The sequence below is a fragment of the Ceratosolen solmsi genome, unplaced genomic scaffold, assembly GCF_000503995.2.
Source record: "Ceratosolen solmsi marchali unplaced genomic scaffold, CerSol_1.0 scaffold13, whole genome shotgun sequence".
NCBI classification, from domain to species: domain Eukaryota; kingdom Metazoa; phylum Arthropoda; class Insecta; order Hymenoptera; family Agaonidae; genus Ceratosolen; species Ceratosolen solmsi.
Genome location: NW_011948418.1, coordinates 10,663,482 through 10,686,348, shown reverse-complemented (window position 1 = coordinate 10,686,348; position 22,867 = coordinate 10,663,482). Strand labels below are relative to the sequence as shown.

Sequence of the window (22,867 nt, the reverse complement as noted above, 5' to 3'; positions counted from 1 at the left end):
AAGTTTAAAGAAACGTGGTTACGCTTAAGACATTTTATGAACTCGTAATCACTGTAGTGTGACTAGAAGCTTACATATTTTGGCTTCTTTTTTCACTTCCTACTGCACGTGTTAATCGACATTATTTATATGTACAATTGATGATATAGAATTTCAATATTTTAAGAGTACTTTGGTCTTATAATGTATTACAAATTAGTTTTGAACAAATGTACTTTCCCAAGTTTTCATTCTACCAAAATAGTTTTTTTTTTAACATTTTGATATATTTCATGTTTATATTCTGAAAATAAACATTTGTTTAAATTATTGCAATTATCGGTATTCCGCGTATCGTTTTCAACCAGCCAAAAACTTGTCAAAACACTATTCCAAAAATTAAAAAATAATCTGTATCAAATCGATCTATTTTCATTAAATGTTCATTAGAATTAAATAATCTTTTGAGAAATTTAAGTCTCACTAAATATTTATGATATTAAAATTACTGTATATTTATTAGTTACAAATACATTGAGATATCTTGAAAAGTATTCGAAGATAAAATTACATTTGTTTTACATTTTCAAATAACCTTATTATAATTTACCACAGATAAGTAAATTGTCGATGTAATTATGACCATAAAGATTTATTTATCAAATACTTCAATAAATTTATCAAGTTACACGAAGGCCAAGATGTCATTCTTAATGGCTGAAGTAACTGGTTAACTAAAGTTAACCTTCCTACACGAAATGATCACACTACTTCGTTATGTGTTTTTCTCACGCTATTAGTTGCAGTGGAACATACATGTATGGAAACTTCAGGGCGAATGATTAGTAAGTTCATTTAATTATAATCATTGATATATACATCGTTCCTTTTCACCTTTTGTTTATGGAATTTATTGCAAAATATTATTATGATATTTTGACTTTGTGCTAAATCAATCATATTCAATATTTCTCATTCTCCGCTTTTTGATATATTTGAATTACAAATATTTTTGCATTTGTAGAAAGCTCCTAGTAAAAGAGTATAATAATTATTTAGATCACTGAATTTATTTCAGTGTTAAATCTAATTACGTAGAATGAAATTATGATTAGAACGAGCATTATGATTGTATTCCTAATGAGTGCACATCTTCTGCCATTTTTAATCAGGTCAAATCCCTTTATAGCATTTTTCTCACATAAAACTTTTATCGCTCCATTAATGGTTTGCAATAGAGGTTCATTCAAGCAAAATCATGTAATGAAATCATTTTACATATCAGTAATTACACTTTACACAAATGAATTATGGAATTACTATTTAAAGTTAACGGCAATTTTATGGAATATTACTGAAGATTATTAAAGGTAATCAAAAGGTTAAATAATATGTACGCACACAAACACGCGCACAAAATGTTCAAATTAATATATAGTTTTTATTATATGTGCACTCATTAATATTAAAATAATCATTACATTATTATTTTAGCACTATTATTGACGCTATATTAAAGAACTCGAACTTGTTAAAGAAAAATTTTTAATTTCGCAAATTTAAAGATTCTTTTCGAAACTAAATATCAAAATTGCATATTACAATATTTCGGAAAATTATAATTGTCGCTAAATTTAATGATTAAAGTAATAAATACATGTAAAATAATTGCATGTAAAAACTTAAGTTCTATTTTATTTATCTATTATTTATATTTTACGAAATTCAATTCTTATATGATACAATATAATCCCTTGGGTAGATGCTAAAAATAAAGAAAGATTGACAATTTTATAACTTTCACTGGCCCATTTTGACGTGATTTTTCATAAATTTTCTATAATATATTCCTCATCTTTATTGTATCCGATTAGTGTGATGCAATAATAATCACTCCGTTACTGTAAAACCATAAATCTTATTGCATCCATTTTTCCTTCCCATATATTCACCTTTTATTTGTAAAATATCAAAATAATCGTTTTGTTATGTATATAAATACACAATTCTTTGATATAAAAAATTTCTAAAATCGCCTCCGAGTTCTATATTTATAATATAAATTTCTAAAGTTCTTAATTACATTATAGTTATAAAGAAGTAAGTATTAAAAAAAAAGTTCTAAAAAAAGAAGTGTAAATAATAAGTTGTACAAAACAGTTGTTAAAGATTCCATAACAAATTTAAATTAATAAGATTAAAATTTTTAAAAACTTCATATATTCGTAAAACGTAGACCTTAACTTTCTTAAGATAATATTTAATCAATAATTTTTATTAATATTTAACTAAATAAAGTTATGTCATTTACTGTTTAGTACATTTATTATTGCAGTAAATGATAAAAATGAATAATTATTTAAAGTAATACATTTATTTTTCGTTTAAAATTTAAATTAAATAAATTAACTTTTTACTATAATTTGTTTAAATAAAATCTTAAAAATTTAATTTTTTGACAAAATACGTACAGCACAGTATACATTAGATACTGTGAACTATGATGTTTAGAAAAATAATACAAATCAGAAATTGAAAAAAAAAAATTAGTATCACACAGTTTAGCAGTATAGAGCATGACATATAATATATATAGAAAGACAGAGAGAGAGAGAGAGAGAGAGAGAGAGAGAGAGAGAGAGATTTTAGGTGTATATTCTGCTTTATGGAAAAAATATGTTTTTTCTCGGTAAATAAATGGTATGTTGTATTCTGAAAAATGAAAAATAAATAAAATACAGGATGAGCGTAAAAATATGAAAAGTAGGCGTACATATTTTTATAATTAGATTAACATACATTGGAATTATAAGTATGTTAAGATAGATAAATAATTAATGAAATTGCATTACTTACAAATAGCCACTTTTATTAATTAATTTATAAAATAAGTGCAATATTATGATTAGCAAATAATCCACTTAAAGCAAATAAAACTTATAAAAGTTTCATGCTTTAATCTAATAGCGTTTACGTGTAAATAAATAAATATATATATATATATATATATATATATATATATATTGAATAGAGATATAAATAAATTGTAATACTTAGTAATAATTTTATACTCGGTAATTTATATTAACTACACGTAATCTACATTATTATTGATAATATGCAAAAGAGATTATTAAATAAATGCAAAATTAAATTCTTTCAACAAGAACTTACTTTTAAAACATAAATATGTGGAGAATTTTAATATTTCACAAAAAAAAGCTATTAGATTTTGTACTTAAAATTCTTTGTGCAACTGAATTGTGTTTCAAAACAATATTTCAATGAATAATATATTGTCAATAAAAAATTAATTTATTAAAAATTAATATGCTCAAAATTATATTCACACAGCATTTTCAATCGAAAAAGAAATATTGCCATAATGTTCTTTTTTTTTTTTTCTTTTTTTTTTTTATAAAACGCATAAATTCGGAAAATTGTAACGTTTATCTGTATTTATCTGTAGAAGAATTGAATAAAATAGCACTGGAAAGTATTAAGTAGGACTATGTGATATGCTAGTATAAATGTAATTCTTATCATGTAAAATCAATTTTACTCAAGTATAATGATATGCACTTGCATTTTTAATTACTATAGAACATGTATTCTTAAATTTTACCTGTTTTGAAATAACTAATAATTCTGCAATCTATTATTAAAATACAAACTTGTAATTTATGTAAATTGCTCTAATAAACTTATACTTTACATCATACTATTATTGATAATAACAACTTATAATTCATAAACAATATATTGATGTGAAAATACTGATTTTATCATTTTTTTTAATTTTTTTTTAAATTAAATTTATCGCTACTTAAAAGAATGTATTTTAATCTATAAACTTTATTTATAAATTTTCAGTGAATGTTTTTAACAACATTTAAATAATATCTTTTCATTTATAGACAGTGATGAAATTGAACCAATATGTAAGTAAATACAATAAGATGCAAAGTAATTAAAATTAATTTACAAAAAAAAAAAAAAAAAATCAATGACTTCACTGATGATAATTAGGATAATAAGACGATTGTCCACTACGCATTAAAAAATGCCGAATCATAACTTTACATTAAAGTGTTATATACATTATCGTTTGTCATGTTTTTCATTTATATATCATAAATAAACACTCGCTTCTTGCACATAATAATTTAGTAGATGCAATAAATTTTCATTTTAGAATGACAGAAATTGCTCGTGAATTCGACCAATTACTAAAATACTAATGCAATCTCTTGACGAAAGATGTTGAGAACAACGTAGTAATGGCAATAATATTATCACATATTAAACATTGTGGAGGTATCCGATTAAAAGTGGGACTAAAAATTAGAATATTTTTCATATCCTTTGTATTGATTACATAAAAATATATGATATAATTAGTTCATGATTTAGTAAGAGGGAATGTCAATTTAATATGCCAATAAAAGGAAAAATATCGATATTTATAATCTCTATACATAAATATTAAAATTAAATTTATGTAGATTCACAATATATAATTTCAATTTTAATTAATTTACTAAGTAAATGCTTTAGAAAATATAATTATTGCCGTTAATATATTAATATAGTATTTTCTAAATTAAAACAATTATAAATCGTATGAAATTAAAAAAAATATATATATTATTATATCGAATAATATATTTTACGTTCATTTATTCAACATATTTAATTAATGTTACTACTTTAACATGACATAATTTTCTGTCACAATATGTTTAAAAAAAAGCTTCGTTTTAATTAATTAATTAAATTAGTAATTTAAAAATAGACAAATACCATTAAATTGAGTCAATTTATCATATCTTGAGTTTTCCATTTTCATGAACTATATTATAGGATATCTAATAAATAATTTATGTTTGACTTTATTTTTATGACAATGACTGTTCGAGTCTTTTACTCGGGCAACAATAGAAAATAAATTTGTATTTATTCTTAAATATACTATTAAAAAATCTAGATTAGATAATATATTATATTTTTTAATGCTATTATTATAATTTATCTACTTAGCGAGTATTATTTTATCTGTATCTTATTTCTAAAATTTTGATATTTTAAATTGCATAAAATACACATATAAATAATATGTAAAATATATATAATAAAACTTTTAGAGTATATTATTAGTATTATTATTTTAGTTATTAAATTTAATTTTGCCTTGAAAATTAATATGGGTCATCCGAAAAATGAATGTTTTATCTCAATTTGCATATTGCTAAAAAAAAATAACATACCTTAATTATTAAATAATCGAAGACACCTTTATGAATGTGCAATTAAATTAATTATCAATTTTTGTTTTGAACATCTACGATTTTTAGACGGTTTTAAAAATTAAGCGCATTACTTAAAATTTCCTTAGTATTATAAAATACATATTTATGTATTCAATTGCATTTCTATATTATTCAATATCTTTAAACTAATTACAAAATAATTAGAAAAAAAATATATATATATATATATATATATATATATATATATATACATAAATATGTTAACTCAAACATTCTTAATAAGCTTTCGAGTGAATATCATATTTTTCTTTCAATCACAATAACCCAAATGTTATTTAAACTAAGTGATAGAATAAACGTAATTTTAAATTAACAAAAAAAAAAAAACCTATAAAACCATCGAGATATTCATAATAAGTTTGTAATATAATAATTTGATCATAATAATTTGCATATTTAATAAAAGAATTTTTTTCATGAAAATTATCATGCACTTTGATGAATTAGATTTTAAGATAAATCTTTATTTTTGAATGATTTTTAGACAATAATTAACTTTATTCCTTTTATTAATAAGATCGAAAATTAGCCGACGATTATTATTATTGAAAATTTTAATATTTGTATTAGTACATATTACAATGTCTAACTATTATTTGCATAATTATAAAATAATGAAAATAATTGAAAAGAATGAAGTATTTGTTAATTTATGTTTGTAAAGCAGATAATTAAAAAAAATGTACATTAAATTACATTATATTACATGAAATAATATTAAATTGTATTATATCTTATATTAAGTATAAATAATAAGTATCATAAGCGTTGACTGATTGTTGCTATTGTTTTTGTTTGTAGTAAAATTGTAATATCAGTAAATCTACTTCAGCTACACAATACTATAATCGTAAAAATGCTAACGACTTTAATATTGCTGCAAATAAAAAGTAGAATGTCAATAAAATCATTAAATCGATTCACGGCAAAGTAAACCCTCGTAAAGCAAACGCGTAAGAAAAATTTGAATTGAAAAATGGAAATTTTTTGTCCAAAAATGGTTTTGCTCTCTCTCTCTCTCTCTCACTCACACACGCACTCACACACTATATATATATATATATATATATGTGTGTGTATGTATGTACGTATGTATGCATGCACGTATGTACGTATGTATGCATGCACGTATGTATGTATGTATGTATGTATGTATGTATGTATGTATGTATGTATGTATGTATGTATGTATGTATGTATGTATGTATGTATGTATGTATGTATGTATGTATGTATGTATGTATGTATGTATGTATGTATGTATGTATGTATGTATGTATGTATGTATGTATGTATGTATGTATGTATGTATGTATGTATGTATGTATGTATGTATGTATGTATGTATGTATGTATGTATGTATGTATGTATGTATGTATGTATGTATGTATGTATGTATGTATGTATGTATGTATGTATGTATGTATGTATGTATGTACGTATGTATGTATGTATGTATGTATGTATAAGTTATCCAATCAGCCAAAAATCTCTGTAATTCGTGACACAATAATCGCGTCCCAGCAATTGCTTGTCCAAGGCTCGTAACATTCTCCTGGGCTCGCTTTTCTTCAAGAACCAGCATCGAGTGCAGCACAACAAAGCCACTTGAGAGCAAGTAGAATATTTTTTCTTCTTCTTCTCTTTCTTTATCACGCGTGCGACTCGATCTCTCTCTCTCTCTCTCTCTCACACACACACACACACACACACGCACGCACGCGCGCACGCACACACGCACGCACACACGCACACACAAAAAACACGCGGGCAGCCGATCGCTCGAGTAGGAGTTCACAATTCCCTCCGGTGGCTATATATCAGAGTCCGTCGGTGAGTCAATAAGACTTAGAAGCGCGATCGGTCTTCCACTTTGCAGTTCGAGATTCGTCGCGCATAGAATCACTCGTCGTCCACAAGCGACTTCTCGCTCATCATTCGTCCTGTAGCTTCCTAGCGCGATATTAATCCCAAAGCTCAGCTTTGGTATTTCGGTTAAAGGGCGTGAGGTGAAGATTAGCGCTAGCATTGTAAGTTTCGTTCATTATTGTAAGCTTAGGGATCTCTCGGAGTGAGAAAAGATAGTCCGACCCTTTAGTAAGACATGAATGCGACGGTGCATGGGAGCCACGACATATTAACTTTAAAATGATAAACGATTCGATGAAATGGCTCCATTTGTATTTTATTGAGTGACGGAATAAATTAACAATGTATTGTTTTATCGAAAGCACTTGTGTTAATAGTGTATTTTTTAATTTAATAGTATATTCGGCTTTTTTCATTGAAAATGTGGAAATTCGTTATTATGAAATGAGATTAGAATTTAGTAACGACGATTTAAGAAAGAGTTACCAATACTAACACATCTTGAGATCTTAGATACATAAAATTAAATCAAGGCTCTACAATAATAACGCTCAATTCTACTGATAATTCCATGTACATTATCACTAATAATTTGCGTGCCTATAAGCTCTGACATAATCATACATTTATATATTTTATTATTGCATTATTGGCTTCTTTATGTTTATTCCTTTCATTTTTAGTTACTGGAAAATACACATTGCAGAAAAATAATCTAGAACTCTGATGTAATAAATAATACGTTAAGACAATTTCAAAAATTACTTTGAAATTTCACATTAATATGCGCTTTATTAATAGTTTTCTAATTGATTAAATAATATGCTAATTCTTCTGCTGAAATCACTTTTGATTTCTCAATTTTTAAATATTTCATTTCTTATTATGCTTTCACATAATCTAAGTATTAATATTTTCTGCTGCCTAATTCATGTCTCAATAGATAATGGAATAGGATTAACATAAAATAAGATAAGTATTAAGTTGATAATATTGATGATTTTTCAATTACATAGTAATTCATCAAAATAATGATAAAACTGTTGTTTTTATGATGGATCAAGATATTATGAAACAAATCAAAAATCACTCATTCATTTAAATCTCTCCTACAGACATTAAATTCGTTTAAAAACATTTCATAAATTTCACCCGCAACCAGTATGAAGATAATTTTTTTCTTCTTCTTTTTTTTTTTTTTTTTAATCATCCAACATCTCAATCATTGAAGTATATTATTTGATTATTTTTCATTAAAGGAGTCGTCGAAACAATTAAAATAAATTATCCAATTAATTTCTACTTGCTAATAATAAGTAATATAGCGCTAATTTATTCTATATAATTATTTGACTATAAACCAATTAAATACAGATTATTTTTTACATGATTAATGAATTGGATCAGACATTATTCGACATGAATGACATAGGGGCTGTACCAAATGGTCGTTCTGGTTCGCAATTCTCCCATTCTGGTTCCCAAGATGAAGCGAGAAGGAATGTGGTTCCGATAATTTATACAAGAGGTACCCACTATGAAATTGGATTTGACATTGTAAGTACAAAAAATTAAACCTAATATGAATAATTAATTGAAATTTTATAATGTAAAATGCTGATGATTTTACTGAAACGTATTTGTCTTCAATAATTTATAAAATAAAAAACTTCTGAAAGAATGATTAAATTATATTTTATAGATAATTTATTATTTTAAATTGCTATAAAATATAGAAATTTGTAAATTTATTTAAATGACTATGTATGTTATATTTATAAAATAATGTAAATCAGTTTGCCTATGTATGAAACTAGAATTTACGTAAAAAAAATTTGTGAATCAATTATGATTCGATTTTTTAAAAATTATTTTCTATTTTCATTTGAGAAAACAAAATCCACTTAGATATTAAATTTATAATATTGTTTTTTAGTACTCTTTACCTAAAACTATTATAGAAGTATAATATAAAATTATGATGTTAAGTTTCTGATAAATATTTTAATAAATTTAATAATTTTTAATTAAATATATAACGTATGATGAGCTTAATTATCATAAAACAAAAAACATGAATATTGGAAAAAAAGATTAATTATGTTTACTATTAAATATTCACACGTATTATTGCACTCTTTTAAAAACCATAATATCCACTGATTAAGAAAATTAATTATAAAATATTTGAATATTAATGTTCTAGTTATATTAATAAATAAATTTCAAAAGAATATTATAGAATTATTACCTAATAGTGCGAGCAAACAAATAAAAATTCTTAATTAAATTCTCATGAAAATTCTACTACGATTATGTAAAATATATATGGAAAAATTAATATAATAAATGGCTAACTAATTCAATTCACAAAAATGAATCTATAAAATCTAGAAACAATTATAATGATAAATAAAAAATACTTTTAATGTAAATATTTTATCAATTTTTATACAAATCAAAATCTTTTTTTAAATATATGAAAGACATGTACATTTATAACTTGTCTTGGAAAATTTTTTAATTCTTAGTTAAAGATTAATAATTAAAAAAATTTATAGTAAAACATTAACAATTGAACTTTCATTACTGCCCATCAAATGCATAGCTTTAAAATGAATATACTAAGAATATTTAGACGATTAATTATCTATATAAATAAATTATATGGATTTATATTTTCATTATAAAAGTTGATTTCTATTTTATATTCCATTTTTATATTGAAATTCAATTATTATTTAAACTAAACATTTTAGTAATTCAAAGCAATGTATATATGTGTATATATATATATATATATATATATTTATATATATAACATTTATTACGTTTATAATTGTTCATATAATCATACTATTATCCAAGAATAGATAAATTTATAATGAATATGATTATATATCAATAAAATTATAAATTTATATGAGAATAATATTTTTATTTTAATATAACAATAAGATACAAAATAAGAAAATATAATAGAATTATTTTTAAAGAAGATTTTTTTTGTTTAGAATTATTTCATTAACAATTTTAAATATTTCTAACAGAATTATCAACAATACCTCTGAACAAAAGAAAAACCCTTTTGAAAAAATATCATATACTTCCAGAAAATGTTAAAGAAAAAAAGTTCATTTTTTCAATACAATTATATATATAAAAACGAAAGGAATAACAACTAATATACTTCAATAATAATAATAATAATAATAATAAATTATCACTAACAAATTATAGGTATTGGATGGCATAAATTATTAGTAGTACGGATAAATAAACTAATGAAATCGTTAAGAATTAATTTTTGTTGCTCGATTCATCGTTTGCACTTGTGGAAATTCATATCAGAATTCTCTCGAGTATAAGTAATGGACAATCAATTATAACATTAATAAACTTGAAGAAAATAATGTATTTTGCAGGATTATTTTTTATTAAAGTGAATATCTGGAAAGTCGATTGAAATCAAATTTCATTGGAAATATTTCTAATGAAATACTCTTCCATTGTTCACTGTCTATATTAGAATCTCATCTATCACTACTAATAATACATCTTTCACTTTTCTATAAAATTTATCCACCCATACTATGATTAAAATCTATTTTTATTGATGAATGTCTTATTGTTATATGTTACCCTTTGTTACATTAGATATATTTTATAATAAATATTCCTTTTATGATATTATTAAATAATATTTTGTAATTTCCATTTTAAGAAATTATCAGCAAAAAAAAAAAAAAAAAAAAAATCAAACGAACGATATATAACAACATAACAGATAATTATTTTATTAATCATTGAAGAATATTAATATACATTATACAGTTTTTATCATTAGATATTTAAAAAAAAAATTTTTCTAATAATCGTACATAGAATATTAGAAATAGCAGCAGTTTCTTTTTCCTTATTACATTTCAATAAGAATTATTAATCAGAAAATCATACAAACAAAATTTAATTTCTTGTCTCTTGTCCTTTTAACTTTATTTCACGTTTTTACAATGAATTAATATCACTTTTATAAAAAATAATTTTTTCATAACGCATTTTTCATTTATGTAAATCAGCGTGAATGAAATAAATTATTTATTCAAATATTAAATTATTGTTTAATAATATTTACTAATAATACTTGATATAAATACAATAAAACAATACTTATTTGATTAATAACGATTATTGGTTATAATAAAAATATATTTATGTAACTTTCAATTAATACTTATAAATTTCTTATAAATAATATTGACATAGTGAATTTTTTTTTAAAATAAAATTACAAGAATAATAAATATGAGCCATTTTCGGCAATACGTGACTTTATAAATTCGTTTTGTTATTTATACATGTAAGAGAAGTTGAATTCTAATAGTTTTAATTAAGTGTACGATAACATTTTCAAATGATTTAGGTAATACTATAATAATGATATTAACTAATCTCATAATACTTATTCAGATGTGCTACTTCCTTTAATTAAATAAGGAAATGCATAAATGCAACATAATTCTATCAATTGCATTTCCAGAAATCATGTAATAAACGAATACCTAATTACTACTTATCGCATTCTTCACGTAAAAACGTAATTGAATTAAAAGAAATTTTGAATTCATAGGTTTTACCATTAAATTACTTTACATAAGCGTATCAAAATTAAAATTTGTTTAATATAATAATTTCTCTGTTACTAAATATTAATTGGAGTAGATGATTGAATTTGAAAGTAATGAAAAATTTTATTTAACAATAATATTAATTATTCTATTTAAAATTAAATTTCTATTTTAGTAACTCCGAGTTGTATTTATTTTACATAAAATATTCTTTAAAATGTTGAAGGTTAAAAAATCTATGGTATAGGATTATCAATGCATAAAAATTTTATCTAAGACAATTATAAATATTACTGTTTAACATAAAATCACTGTGTAAATATGACATGATTATGTCAACAGAAAATGATAATTTTAAATTAATTCGAAAAATATTTTTTATTACGTTATCCATTTTTAATACATATAATCCATATGTAGTTTTAACATTAATTCATAATGATTCAATCCTTAGAAATTCCTGTATTTATAATGCATCCTGTATTTTTTGGAAACATATGTTATTTTCGTAATATTGAAAAAAAAATTGTACTAATTCACATATGTAATTTAAAATATTGTATTTCTTATAATGGAATTCAATATGGCCGCGACGTACAAAAGTATAAGATGTAAGGATAATAGGGATAGATGAAAAGAGTTAAAAAAAAAAACATTAAAGTCAATTAATTTCTATCGCCGTTTCAATTTCATATGTATAAATATAAATCTGATTTGCAGTCAATACTGTTAGAAAAATATCGTTTATTTTATAATGGATAAATTATTCAAAACTGTATAATAATATTTGAAACTTATTACAAATATAGATTTCCGATATTGACATAATCTTAAAGAAATTGTAATATTTATAATGAGAGAAAGTCAGTTTGTTTGTTAATTGTAAACGGTGAAAATAATGAAATAAATAAAATAAATCAGGAAATAAAAAATAAATTAAAATGCATTAGGAAAGAAAATTTATTTCTAAATAGAAATATTTGATAAAAAATTGAATTTCCAAAATGTAAAGCAATAAATATTATTCATAAAAAAAGCATAACTCGTATGACTACTAAAAATTCTTATAAATAATATTGATTTACAAGCCTAATTAAAATCATTTTTCGTAAACATTTATCGTACACAGTAATAATGAATTAATTAAATTATATTCTTATTAATATCCTAAGTATCTTTATCATACGATGTTTTAAAGTTATAATAGCTTAAACATTATAAAACTAGTATTAATTTCAATTATTTTCCATAAATGTTGCTTGTTAAACAAAATAATTAATACGCGAAGATTATCAATCTCGAATTATTATGTATTCTCATATACCTTTAATTACAGCATTTTTCTAATTCTTAAAATTTATCATTGTGATAAAGTCAAAATGGAATATCTATCGATCGCTTTGACATCTTATCTTTTGTATAAAATTAATAATACTATTAATTACAAATTATTTAAGAGCTAGTTTGCTATGTATTAATGAATCATATATTTTCCATTTAATAATCATTGCCATTGTACAGCAATAATTATCGAAACATTGAAAACTGATTTTCTAGTAGTTCAAGTATTATTGTTTAAAATTAAATGGATTGTATTTATAAAAATTAATATTCTTATAAAAATATGCATGAATTATAAAATTTTTAACATATTTTTAAATCATACAATGTAATATGATCAAGGGTATATCGATAATTTAAAAATTAATAATAACGCGTTGCTAAATATCACGTGATGACAATAAAGTCATTTACACGACAATATGTAATACTAAATCATATTTCTAATCTTGAAAAGGACAAAATTTTTAATGAAAATTCTCTGTTACATTATACGAGCTCATAAATTAATCCTTTAATATTTGGCAAATTTAACCGATTACAACGTATCGTCACTATTTAATTCTTATTACATTTTTCAAATAGGATGTACAGAATTTCGTAGTAAGAATTATTTATTCATTTCTCGTTGTTATTTGTTGTTGTAATGAACGAAATATTTTATGTGTAAATTGAAGGGAGGTGACAGGTAGCGTATACTGTATAGATTAGCACAAAGTTTTTCTTCTTCTATTCATTATGAAATACAACAGGAGCATAAAGATTTATAATTTATGAGGCAAAGACATGCAATTGTGCCTTATCGATAAAATCTCAATGCGCAATAAAGTATATTCGATAAAAATAAAAATGAAAGAAAAAATGGCACTCATTGTATTATGCTAATTCAATGAGAATGAAAATAAGCGGGAGCTAGTTAAGGTGAGCCATACACTTGATACATGACTTCGATTGCGAAATATTTTTTAAATATCCTTGCTATGGTTCGCACGTATGGCAGATAATTTTTACACGTTAGATTTAGAACGGCCATGTAGTTTCTTCTGTGATACTCGAATGTTGTTTTCTCACCTTTCTAATATGTTTCTAAATATACGTTTTTAATGTCTATATAATTTACATTCTTTTACAAATTAAAACATAACTTGATGATAACCTGACAAAAAAGAATCCACGAACATTAGTTACACAATACGAATCACATATTAAAGTTGAGAATTTAAAAATCTGCGTGAAAACATATTAATTTTGAATATTAAATTATGAAATATCGAAAATTGTTTAAGTATTTAATTCCTATTAAGATTTGTCATCGGAAAATGCATTCGTTCGTCAATGCAATTATAAAAATTCTAATTTCTAATGTGTTTAATAAAATTGTAATAGAGCGGCTAACTTGTTTATTGATATAGTGAATTGACATTAACCGTCGTTAATTAGTCAAAATCAATTACCAAATGTAAATGTAAATAAAAGAAATTTCATAAGCACTAGTGATACAGGCTAAAACGATTGGTTTAATAGTCCCGGGAATAATACTATAAGTATTTTAAATTTCAAATTTTAGCTTATAATTATCTAATGATTATTAAATAATGTCCCGTTAATTTTCTTAAACAGTTCACTTTGATATTTGATGGATTAATGTTTAATAAGAGAACAACGTTCGATTCTGAGTAACTTTTTGATAAATTTTTCTATAAGGGCTGCTTCTATCGCCATAAGCTTCTTAATGCAATTCTTATCTGAAATAGAATATTCTTAATTATTCTTTAGATTTCCAGATTATAATTAAGTATTTTTAATTAACCGAGATTTTATATTAATTTTATTTTCATTTAATCGGTCAATTTGACAGTGTAAATGACAATTATATTAGAAAAGCATCAAGAACAATAAAAAAAGAATTACAATATTTTCATACTTTTATCTGTTTTACAAAATTCTCTTCACAATTCATTATAAATTGCATACAACGATAATAAATTAATTGTAATTGTAATTATAATTGTATTATAAAATATTGAGTTAACGAATTAGTCGAAATTACATGAATTTTTAATCAAATTACCTTTATACCTATTCCCTTACGTAATCTGAAAAATTGTTTTTAATTTTACGAACAGATTATTTAAAATCTGGACTTTTTCTCGTAAATTGCATGATATTTTAAATAGCATTAAAAAAAAATTATTAGATTTTTCATTGTTTCACATCGATAATATTTAAACGACATTAGGTATTAACAGGCACGGTAAGAATAAAAAAATATAAAACATAGAGGCGGACATCAATTTTATATAATATTGAACGTTAAGTGTTACATCAAATAAAAATTATTATTTAAACATAACCAACAGCTTAAATAGCTTTGGATCTTTTCAATTAAGAAGGATAACCATGAAAATTCACTACAAATTACTAGATCAAAAATAATAATCATATAAGAATTGAAAGAGATGCCTTAACCAATTAATTCTAAAACATAAAAAAAAAATAGCTTAATAGTACTTTATTGTTTTCTAATTAGATAGGACTCTACACATTTATGCAGTATTCGTAAATGCAATGATTATTATCACTCAGAAAAGATAATGTACATAAGCGAATTCGATATTATAATTCATCTCGAAAATTAAACCACATCCTTCGCTGGATTATATAATAAAAAGTTGCAGGGAAGATGTCATCGGTACCGTGCCACTTTCATTTTATTTCTTAACGTAGGGAAGGACGTTCGCCAAGATGATACAAGACTTTGTGCATCGGTACAGACCTTTGAATGAAGTCTATTTGTCGGTATACAACACAGAACCTGGCCGAAAAGTTTATGAAGAAACTTTGGAATGCGTGAAAAAACAATATCCGCAATATGTTCGTGAAATGGAGGGTACGGCAGATGGATCCGAGGTGCCATTCTACAAGGTGAGACTACCTATTTATAGTATTATTTTATGATGTAATTTTGACATTTTGTTATGAATGTCGAAACTTGGGATTAAGAAAATGAAGATAGCAATTAAGTTCTAGAATATTTGATGGGGGAAAAAAAAATGGAAATAACATTGATAATTGATCGATAGATTTATTTTTCACGTCATCGCATTTATACATCATTAGATATTGAAGTTAACATTATTACACGGATTTTTCAATATTAAAGATATTTCCATTAGTTATTTAGAAGAAAAACAACAAATTTCAGTAATCGCATTTGATAATTCATAATTGTCCGATAGACAGCATCTAATAAATCTAAAATTTTGCATTCTACTTCTAAAGATTACAAAACCTGATTGTTCTTACATTTTAAATGTATTAAAACAAAAAAAAAAAAAAAAAAAAAAAAAAAAAAAAAAAAAAAAAATTCCAGTAATCGTATTTAATGAATCATAATTTTGTGATAGACAGCAACTAATAAATCTAAACTTCTGCTGCATTCTAATTCTAAAGATTACAAAAACTGATTGTTCTTACATTTTAAATGTGTTTTTTTTTTTTTTATAAAAATAATGAATAAGATTTCCTGTAATCGTATTTGATACATAATTTTGTGACTGACAGCATCTATTAAAATCTAAAATTGAGCATTTTAATTATCGAGAAAACAAAACTTGTTTATCCTTATTATTAAATGTATTAATCAAGTGATTAATCTGAATTATTAATTTTCATTAATTTGAATAGAAAAGAAAAAAAATTAATTTGAATAAAAAACAATTGTAACAAAAATAAGTTGGTGGTTATTAATTTCAAGTAATTAATTTCATTTAATATTTCTATAATAATATATCCATTAATAATTTTTTTAAATAATAATGACAATTGCACATACGTATTCTTAAAACAAATATTTTGACAATCAATCGATTACGCAATAAAATAATCGTAATGGAAAAAGCCATAAAGATCAATTAAACGAGCTGAATTAAATAAAGTTGTAGTGAAATGTTGTTCGATAATAGCAAGCATCGGTGTTTTAACATTAAAGAATCCCGCGGAAATCATTACGATAAATTTTTTTAATTCCCATCGAGAGTAACGGAATACAAAATCCAACTATAAAATAATCGCGTTCAACGTGATATTAAAAAATGTTCAAAGACATTTTGCAGTCCAATGGAATACGTGCAATATAATCCTCCATGGCGCGGGCAACGTCGAGTAAGATGATAAACAGCCATAAATGAAAATCCTTGATCAATTCGGCCGGAAGCATTATTTCTCTTTATCGTGAAAATTGGCAATCTCTACACAATAATGAAACTCAAATGAAATATATAAATTCGGTTGACCTACCAACGAAAAGTATCCACATAATAGCGAATACTCGAAAGAGGCAAATGAGAAAAATAAAACATATTCGTGACAATGTGATTCAATCCTCAGTTATTCCTGATGCACATTGATGATATCATGCCTAATGTGGCGGCAAACGGCTTACAAGGAAATACAAACGCGGTTGGCTGCTCTTCCATTATCTGTAATCAGCCAGGACAGGTAACACATGTGGTCTACTTTACCGCTTATTTGTTTCTTTTCCGAGAAATAAGTAGCGTTTGAAATTTAATGAATATTTCCATCTCGATTACGAATAATTAGGTCAAATTACCCCGAGTATCAGGATTATCCAATTACCTAAAGATTTTAGACGAGGGCAGGAGTATCGCTCGAGACGCTCATTTATTTGCAAAAAATGTCGAGGCAAAAAATGTTCAGTCTCAATGCTTAAACAAGGGAAAATAATTGACTGTTGCCGTTTCACTCCAAGTGATGTAATCAAAAGTAAAAATTATAAACGACAATTACTACGAAGGGCTTTGAAAAAAATTAAAAAAAAAAAAATGAAACTCCAAGCGTAACGATAAATTTATTTTCAATATTTGCATACCCAAGTTATTTACAATTTATCTCCTCAAGATTTATATATGAATTATAAATTCTTGTGACACTTGTCACGCATATTTTCTTATGACATAATGTATATTACATGTAATCAAACCATATTTATTAACTATCCCAGCACTAAGTTGACACAAGTTTAACGACAAGTCAACAAATACTAAGTTCTAAATTTTTTTGTTTTCTATCGATAAATAAAAAAGTAAAAAAAACGTAAAAAAGTACGTAAAAATTTTGCGTCGATGTAATGTTAAATAAAAAAATTATTAGTATGAAAATCATGATCGTTTGAAAATTAGATAAGGATATTAACGCTTAATCAAATAAAATATACAATTTTTAATTAGTTTCACCAATTGGCTCGAGAGGACTATAAAATGTCGCGATATTTTTCTGATCGACAATCATACTATTAACAATCTGACAAGAACGAGATTTAACTTATTTACATACATAAAAATTTGTTCAATATTTTTGTAAATATACACCATTAAAAATTACTTAAAAATTGTCTTTAAATGTCTATAAAATATCACATTGCACATTTAGTTTATGTGTTATTGTAATTTAAGTAAAATCAAGTTTCATTTACCACAAACCGCGAATACTAAACAGAGCTGCCTTGACAATATAAATCCGTCTCGCTCTCGTAACAAAAGTGCGATGTGGAATATTTGAAAGCATGCGGAAGCCGTAGAGAAGATTGCATTGGCCTATTAATAGAATTTACTCATATCCACAATAATATTAGTTTTGTAATAGAAATTTTTTTTTTTTCGAAAAATATGTTCTTGATTTTGATATTTTCAAGACTCCATAGCTTTTGTAATGTGATTGCTCTCCAATTAGAATCATAAAATAAATGTGTTTTATTAATTTTAATGCTTATGTAACGTAAATTGTTCTCGCGTTAACTTAAAATTCTTAAATAATATTAAGACACCAATGTCTCGCAATTATTTATGACATGTAGAGGTATGTACAATAAAATTTCTCAGAATAATATTGATTGAAACCAGACAAACGATGCAGAATAATTCCTTTAAGAGAGCGGACTAATTCTTAGGTAATGCAGATCTAAATAGGGAACAGTAACTGGGAAAAAAAAGTGTGTCAAAGTCTTTCCTTCGTGCTAAATAGAATGCACACACTACTATACATCATTTAACATAATTTGTATTAAATTGAATTTCCTTCGCCGTAGAAGGGAATTTCATTCGAAGGGCTCATACGTTCATAAAAAACCGTTGTTATTCCATTCGTTCGTTACGTCATTTTGTCATTGTTAAGATTTTTTGTAATTGGAATTTTATTATTTTTTTTTTTTTTTTTTTTACTACTACTACTACTTTTTATATTGATATTCAACAAATCGATAGAAAGAAAGTAAATATAAAATAATTAGTTAATGATAAGACAATCCTATTAAATCATTTTCATTATATATTCGTTATAATAACTGCGTAATAATAATAATAATAATAATAATAATAATAATAATAATGATAATGTTAAAATACAAAGTAATTGGCCGAGGTATGTGAAACGAAATGCATAAAGAAATAATAATATGCATTGATAACATCCTAATGTTAAATAATTATAGAAATTTTTCAAAGTTTAAGATGTTTAGAATATTTAATATTAATTAGTCCAAAGAATAAACAATTTATGAATAGCTCATTTTTAATAAGTTAATTTTTAAAAGACTAATTGTAAATGTCTGTGGGTATCAATTTTTTTTTTCTTAGTTCTCTTCACTTTTACATACCTTAATTATAATTGACAACAAGTTCTTATTTCTATTCCATTCTGAATATAATTACAAAATTGTTTCTATTTATTTTTATCATCCTGTCTAAATGATTGTTCTCTCGGATTTCAAAAGCTCAGCTGCTGTGAATATAATCTCTGTATTGCGACTTATGATTTACTTTAGAAACTCGATAGATGTACATTTCATATGAAAAAAATTCACTATAACGCGCATTGTCCGTTTTTCTTCAATTTTTTTTTTTTTTCCTTTTTAATCAAAAAGCTTTAATAAAACATGAAAATTAACGTATAATTAAAAGATCTTATAAAAAAAAGTAGCATAAACTCTATTGTTAAAGTAATAATAAAGTATTATGTGTAATTCAACAAATTACGGCTTCCTTACGTAACCCTGATACACGTGTCATTACTTGCACACTATTATTTGATTATGTTTCTCTATGTTCGAATACTGTGATAATTGTTTCATAACGGCGATACTTAAAAATGCCTGAAAATAAAGTGCGTTTATTAGTTACAAGAAAACATTATTCTAAAATCCACCGACGTTATTATTACAACAAATTTCAATCCATATAAACCCATTGCGAATAAATAACCGAACGCTGTAATAGCAAACATTGTAACAACGATAGCAATAATAACAAACACAATAATGATAATAATAATAATGATAAATCGAAATCCTAATCGATCGAAGGAAATTTTGGGCCACAACGAAGATGCGCTCAGAGAAACCATGAATCATTGGTATCTCGTGGATGCACATATCATCGAACTCGGCTATCAAGAAGAGAAGTTTACTTCGCTAAGTTACGCAGGATTTCTGCCAGGATATACGATGGGTTACAATCATCACGGACTTGTGTACAGTATTAATACTTTGAGTGCAAAAACTCTTCGATCTGGTAGAACACGTAAGTTATGTACATATTAAATTTATAAATTAGTAAATAGGCAATGTTGAGACATGTTCGTGTTAAGTTATTTAAATCACGCGAGGCCTGCAATATAATTAAGGATATTAAGTAAGAAGAAAACGCGAGTTTTAATTTTAGATCAAAGCTTATCTCGACTCTTGTAGGAATTCATATTTTAAAGATTATCGCGTTAACTATCGATAATTTTACCAACACCGAGTACACGTAAATTCATTATATAAAGCCACAAAGTGCTAGGCAGCATCGACAATCGTTTCGTTATTAAAGTCATAAGCGCGGAGAAAGGGAGAAAAGTCAGAAATTATATGCCAACTGAATTTTTACAAAGCCCCATGAAGCATATGAAAGAGAATTTATAAAATCTTAATAATGAAAAAGATCATATTTATTGCGTGTAACTCGCGTCTAACGTATTGGCATAATCGAGCGCTTTACGAGCCACCAATTGCCAAACAATTTACGCAATTATGAATTAATTTGTCGAGAATGAAAGTGTCTATGTGGGACAAAATTTACCGATCAAGTATACAATGTCGCGCATTTGACATTTATCAAACATTCGAAGACGAAATTTAATAACCGGTCTTAATAAAGTACGACCGTATCTTCGGTGACTTTCACCGAGCTCGATTAACCGGCCGCCCATTGTCCTGCCCGACAGCCAGATACTTCATGACCCGCGCCCTTCTCGGCGTCGAGAACTACGTCCAGGCCCAGGAGTGCCTGCGCAACGAGGGCTACGGTGCCGCCGAGGGCTTCTCCGTCAACATGACCTTCCTCGATCAGGAGGGCGACCGGATGTTCCATAACGCAGAGGTCGGTCCGGTCGAGGTCGGCGAAATGAGCTCCCAATTGAGCATGCAGACCGCGAGTCCCGGGGAGAATCTCTTCCACTGCAACAAGTACGTTCGCAATCTGGTCGTTTTATGCGAAACGCCGTGGCTTAAAATTTACAAAGTTCTCTCGATCTATTGGATAAAGTAGCTTTTGCAGCTCGAGACCCCTTGCGCTTCGTTACGCTCCAGTAAATTCGATAGAGCGGAATTATCTTCGAAGACTTAATGAAATCCGATCGATCGCGCGTATTATCGATGTAAAAGCAAACAAGGGGATCAGTTACGTCGGTATTAACGCAATTCGTTCGATTGGAAGAGGCTGTAAAACTATCTCCGTCTTAGATTAGGCATTTCTAATGCTCGTGCATTCTAATTATTTTTCAACTTAACGAATGGATTAATTTCAGATATTTGCGTCTTAAAGTGGCCGAGGTCGAGGGCTTGATCATCGACAGCAGCATCCACAGGATGCAGGCAATTAATAGACACTCTCCACCGAAAAATCGAAAGGAAATCATGGAGATCCTCAGTGATCAAACGGATGACGATTTCAGAGTTTATCAAGATATTCGACCGGATGATTACGTAAAAACTATAGCAACGGGTAAATTACGAGGCAATAAAATAAAATTATACCCACATATCGATTAATAAAATATTGCTTTTTTCTTTCTTTTTTATAGGAATTTTCGACTGTATTGCAAAAACATGGTCAATATACACGGACAAGCCGAATACCAACGAACCTGTCGTCGTACTTCCCCTTCAATTAAAGGATACAAACTCAATATTTTATAGAAAATAAGCCTTTCTTCTTTAACTTATATGGAAATCAACATAATACTACTGTTATTAGGGGGGCAAAGAAATAAAAAGAAAAAAAAGCAAAAGAAAAAATTAGCAACAATGAAAAAAAAAACAAAAAAAAACAACAAAAAAAAAACAACAACAAGGTGTCACATTAATATTAAACTTAATGCGAATGAATAATAATTGTATTTTATAAAAGGAACAGCTGTATATAAAAACTTATTACAAAAAACGTGTCGCTTTTATTTTATCACATAGCTGATGAAGTTATACACTGGAGCTCTTAAAATTATAAAAGAATAAAAAAAATACTACTTTTCGATGATGTCTTTCTATTGCATAAATATCATCTTACACATTGTTGTAAAATTTTAATACACTTTATAAAAGTAATGAATATCTGTCATAATTACAATGAATAGGAATCTTTCACGTCATAATGCCGGAACGACGA

At 25.5% G+C, this 22,867-nt stretch overlaps 1 protein-coding gene across 1 annotated transcript; it reads left to right on the top strand.

Annotated features, from left to right (window-relative positions):
* The first annotated feature begins 7,157 nt into the window (after nucleotides 1–7,157).
* Nucleotides 7,158–22,479, top strand: tan (C45 family peptidase tan). The gene is made up of 8 exons (XM_011497208.1): nucleotides 7,158–7,340; nucleotides 8,587–8,736; nucleotides 15,876–16,073; nucleotides 17,538–17,648; nucleotides 20,527–20,743; nucleotides 21,429–21,669; nucleotides 22,011–22,207; nucleotides 22,287–22,479. The coding sequence occupies exons 2-8, from the start codon at nucleotides 8,599–8,601 to the stop codon at nucleotides 22,406–22,408; spliced, it is 1,224 nt and encodes a 407-aa protein (XP_011495510.1). The 5' UTR covers nucleotides 7,158–7,340; nucleotides 8,587–8,598; the 3' UTR covers nucleotides 22,409–22,479.
* Nucleotides 22,480–22,867: the final 388 nt, after the last annotated feature.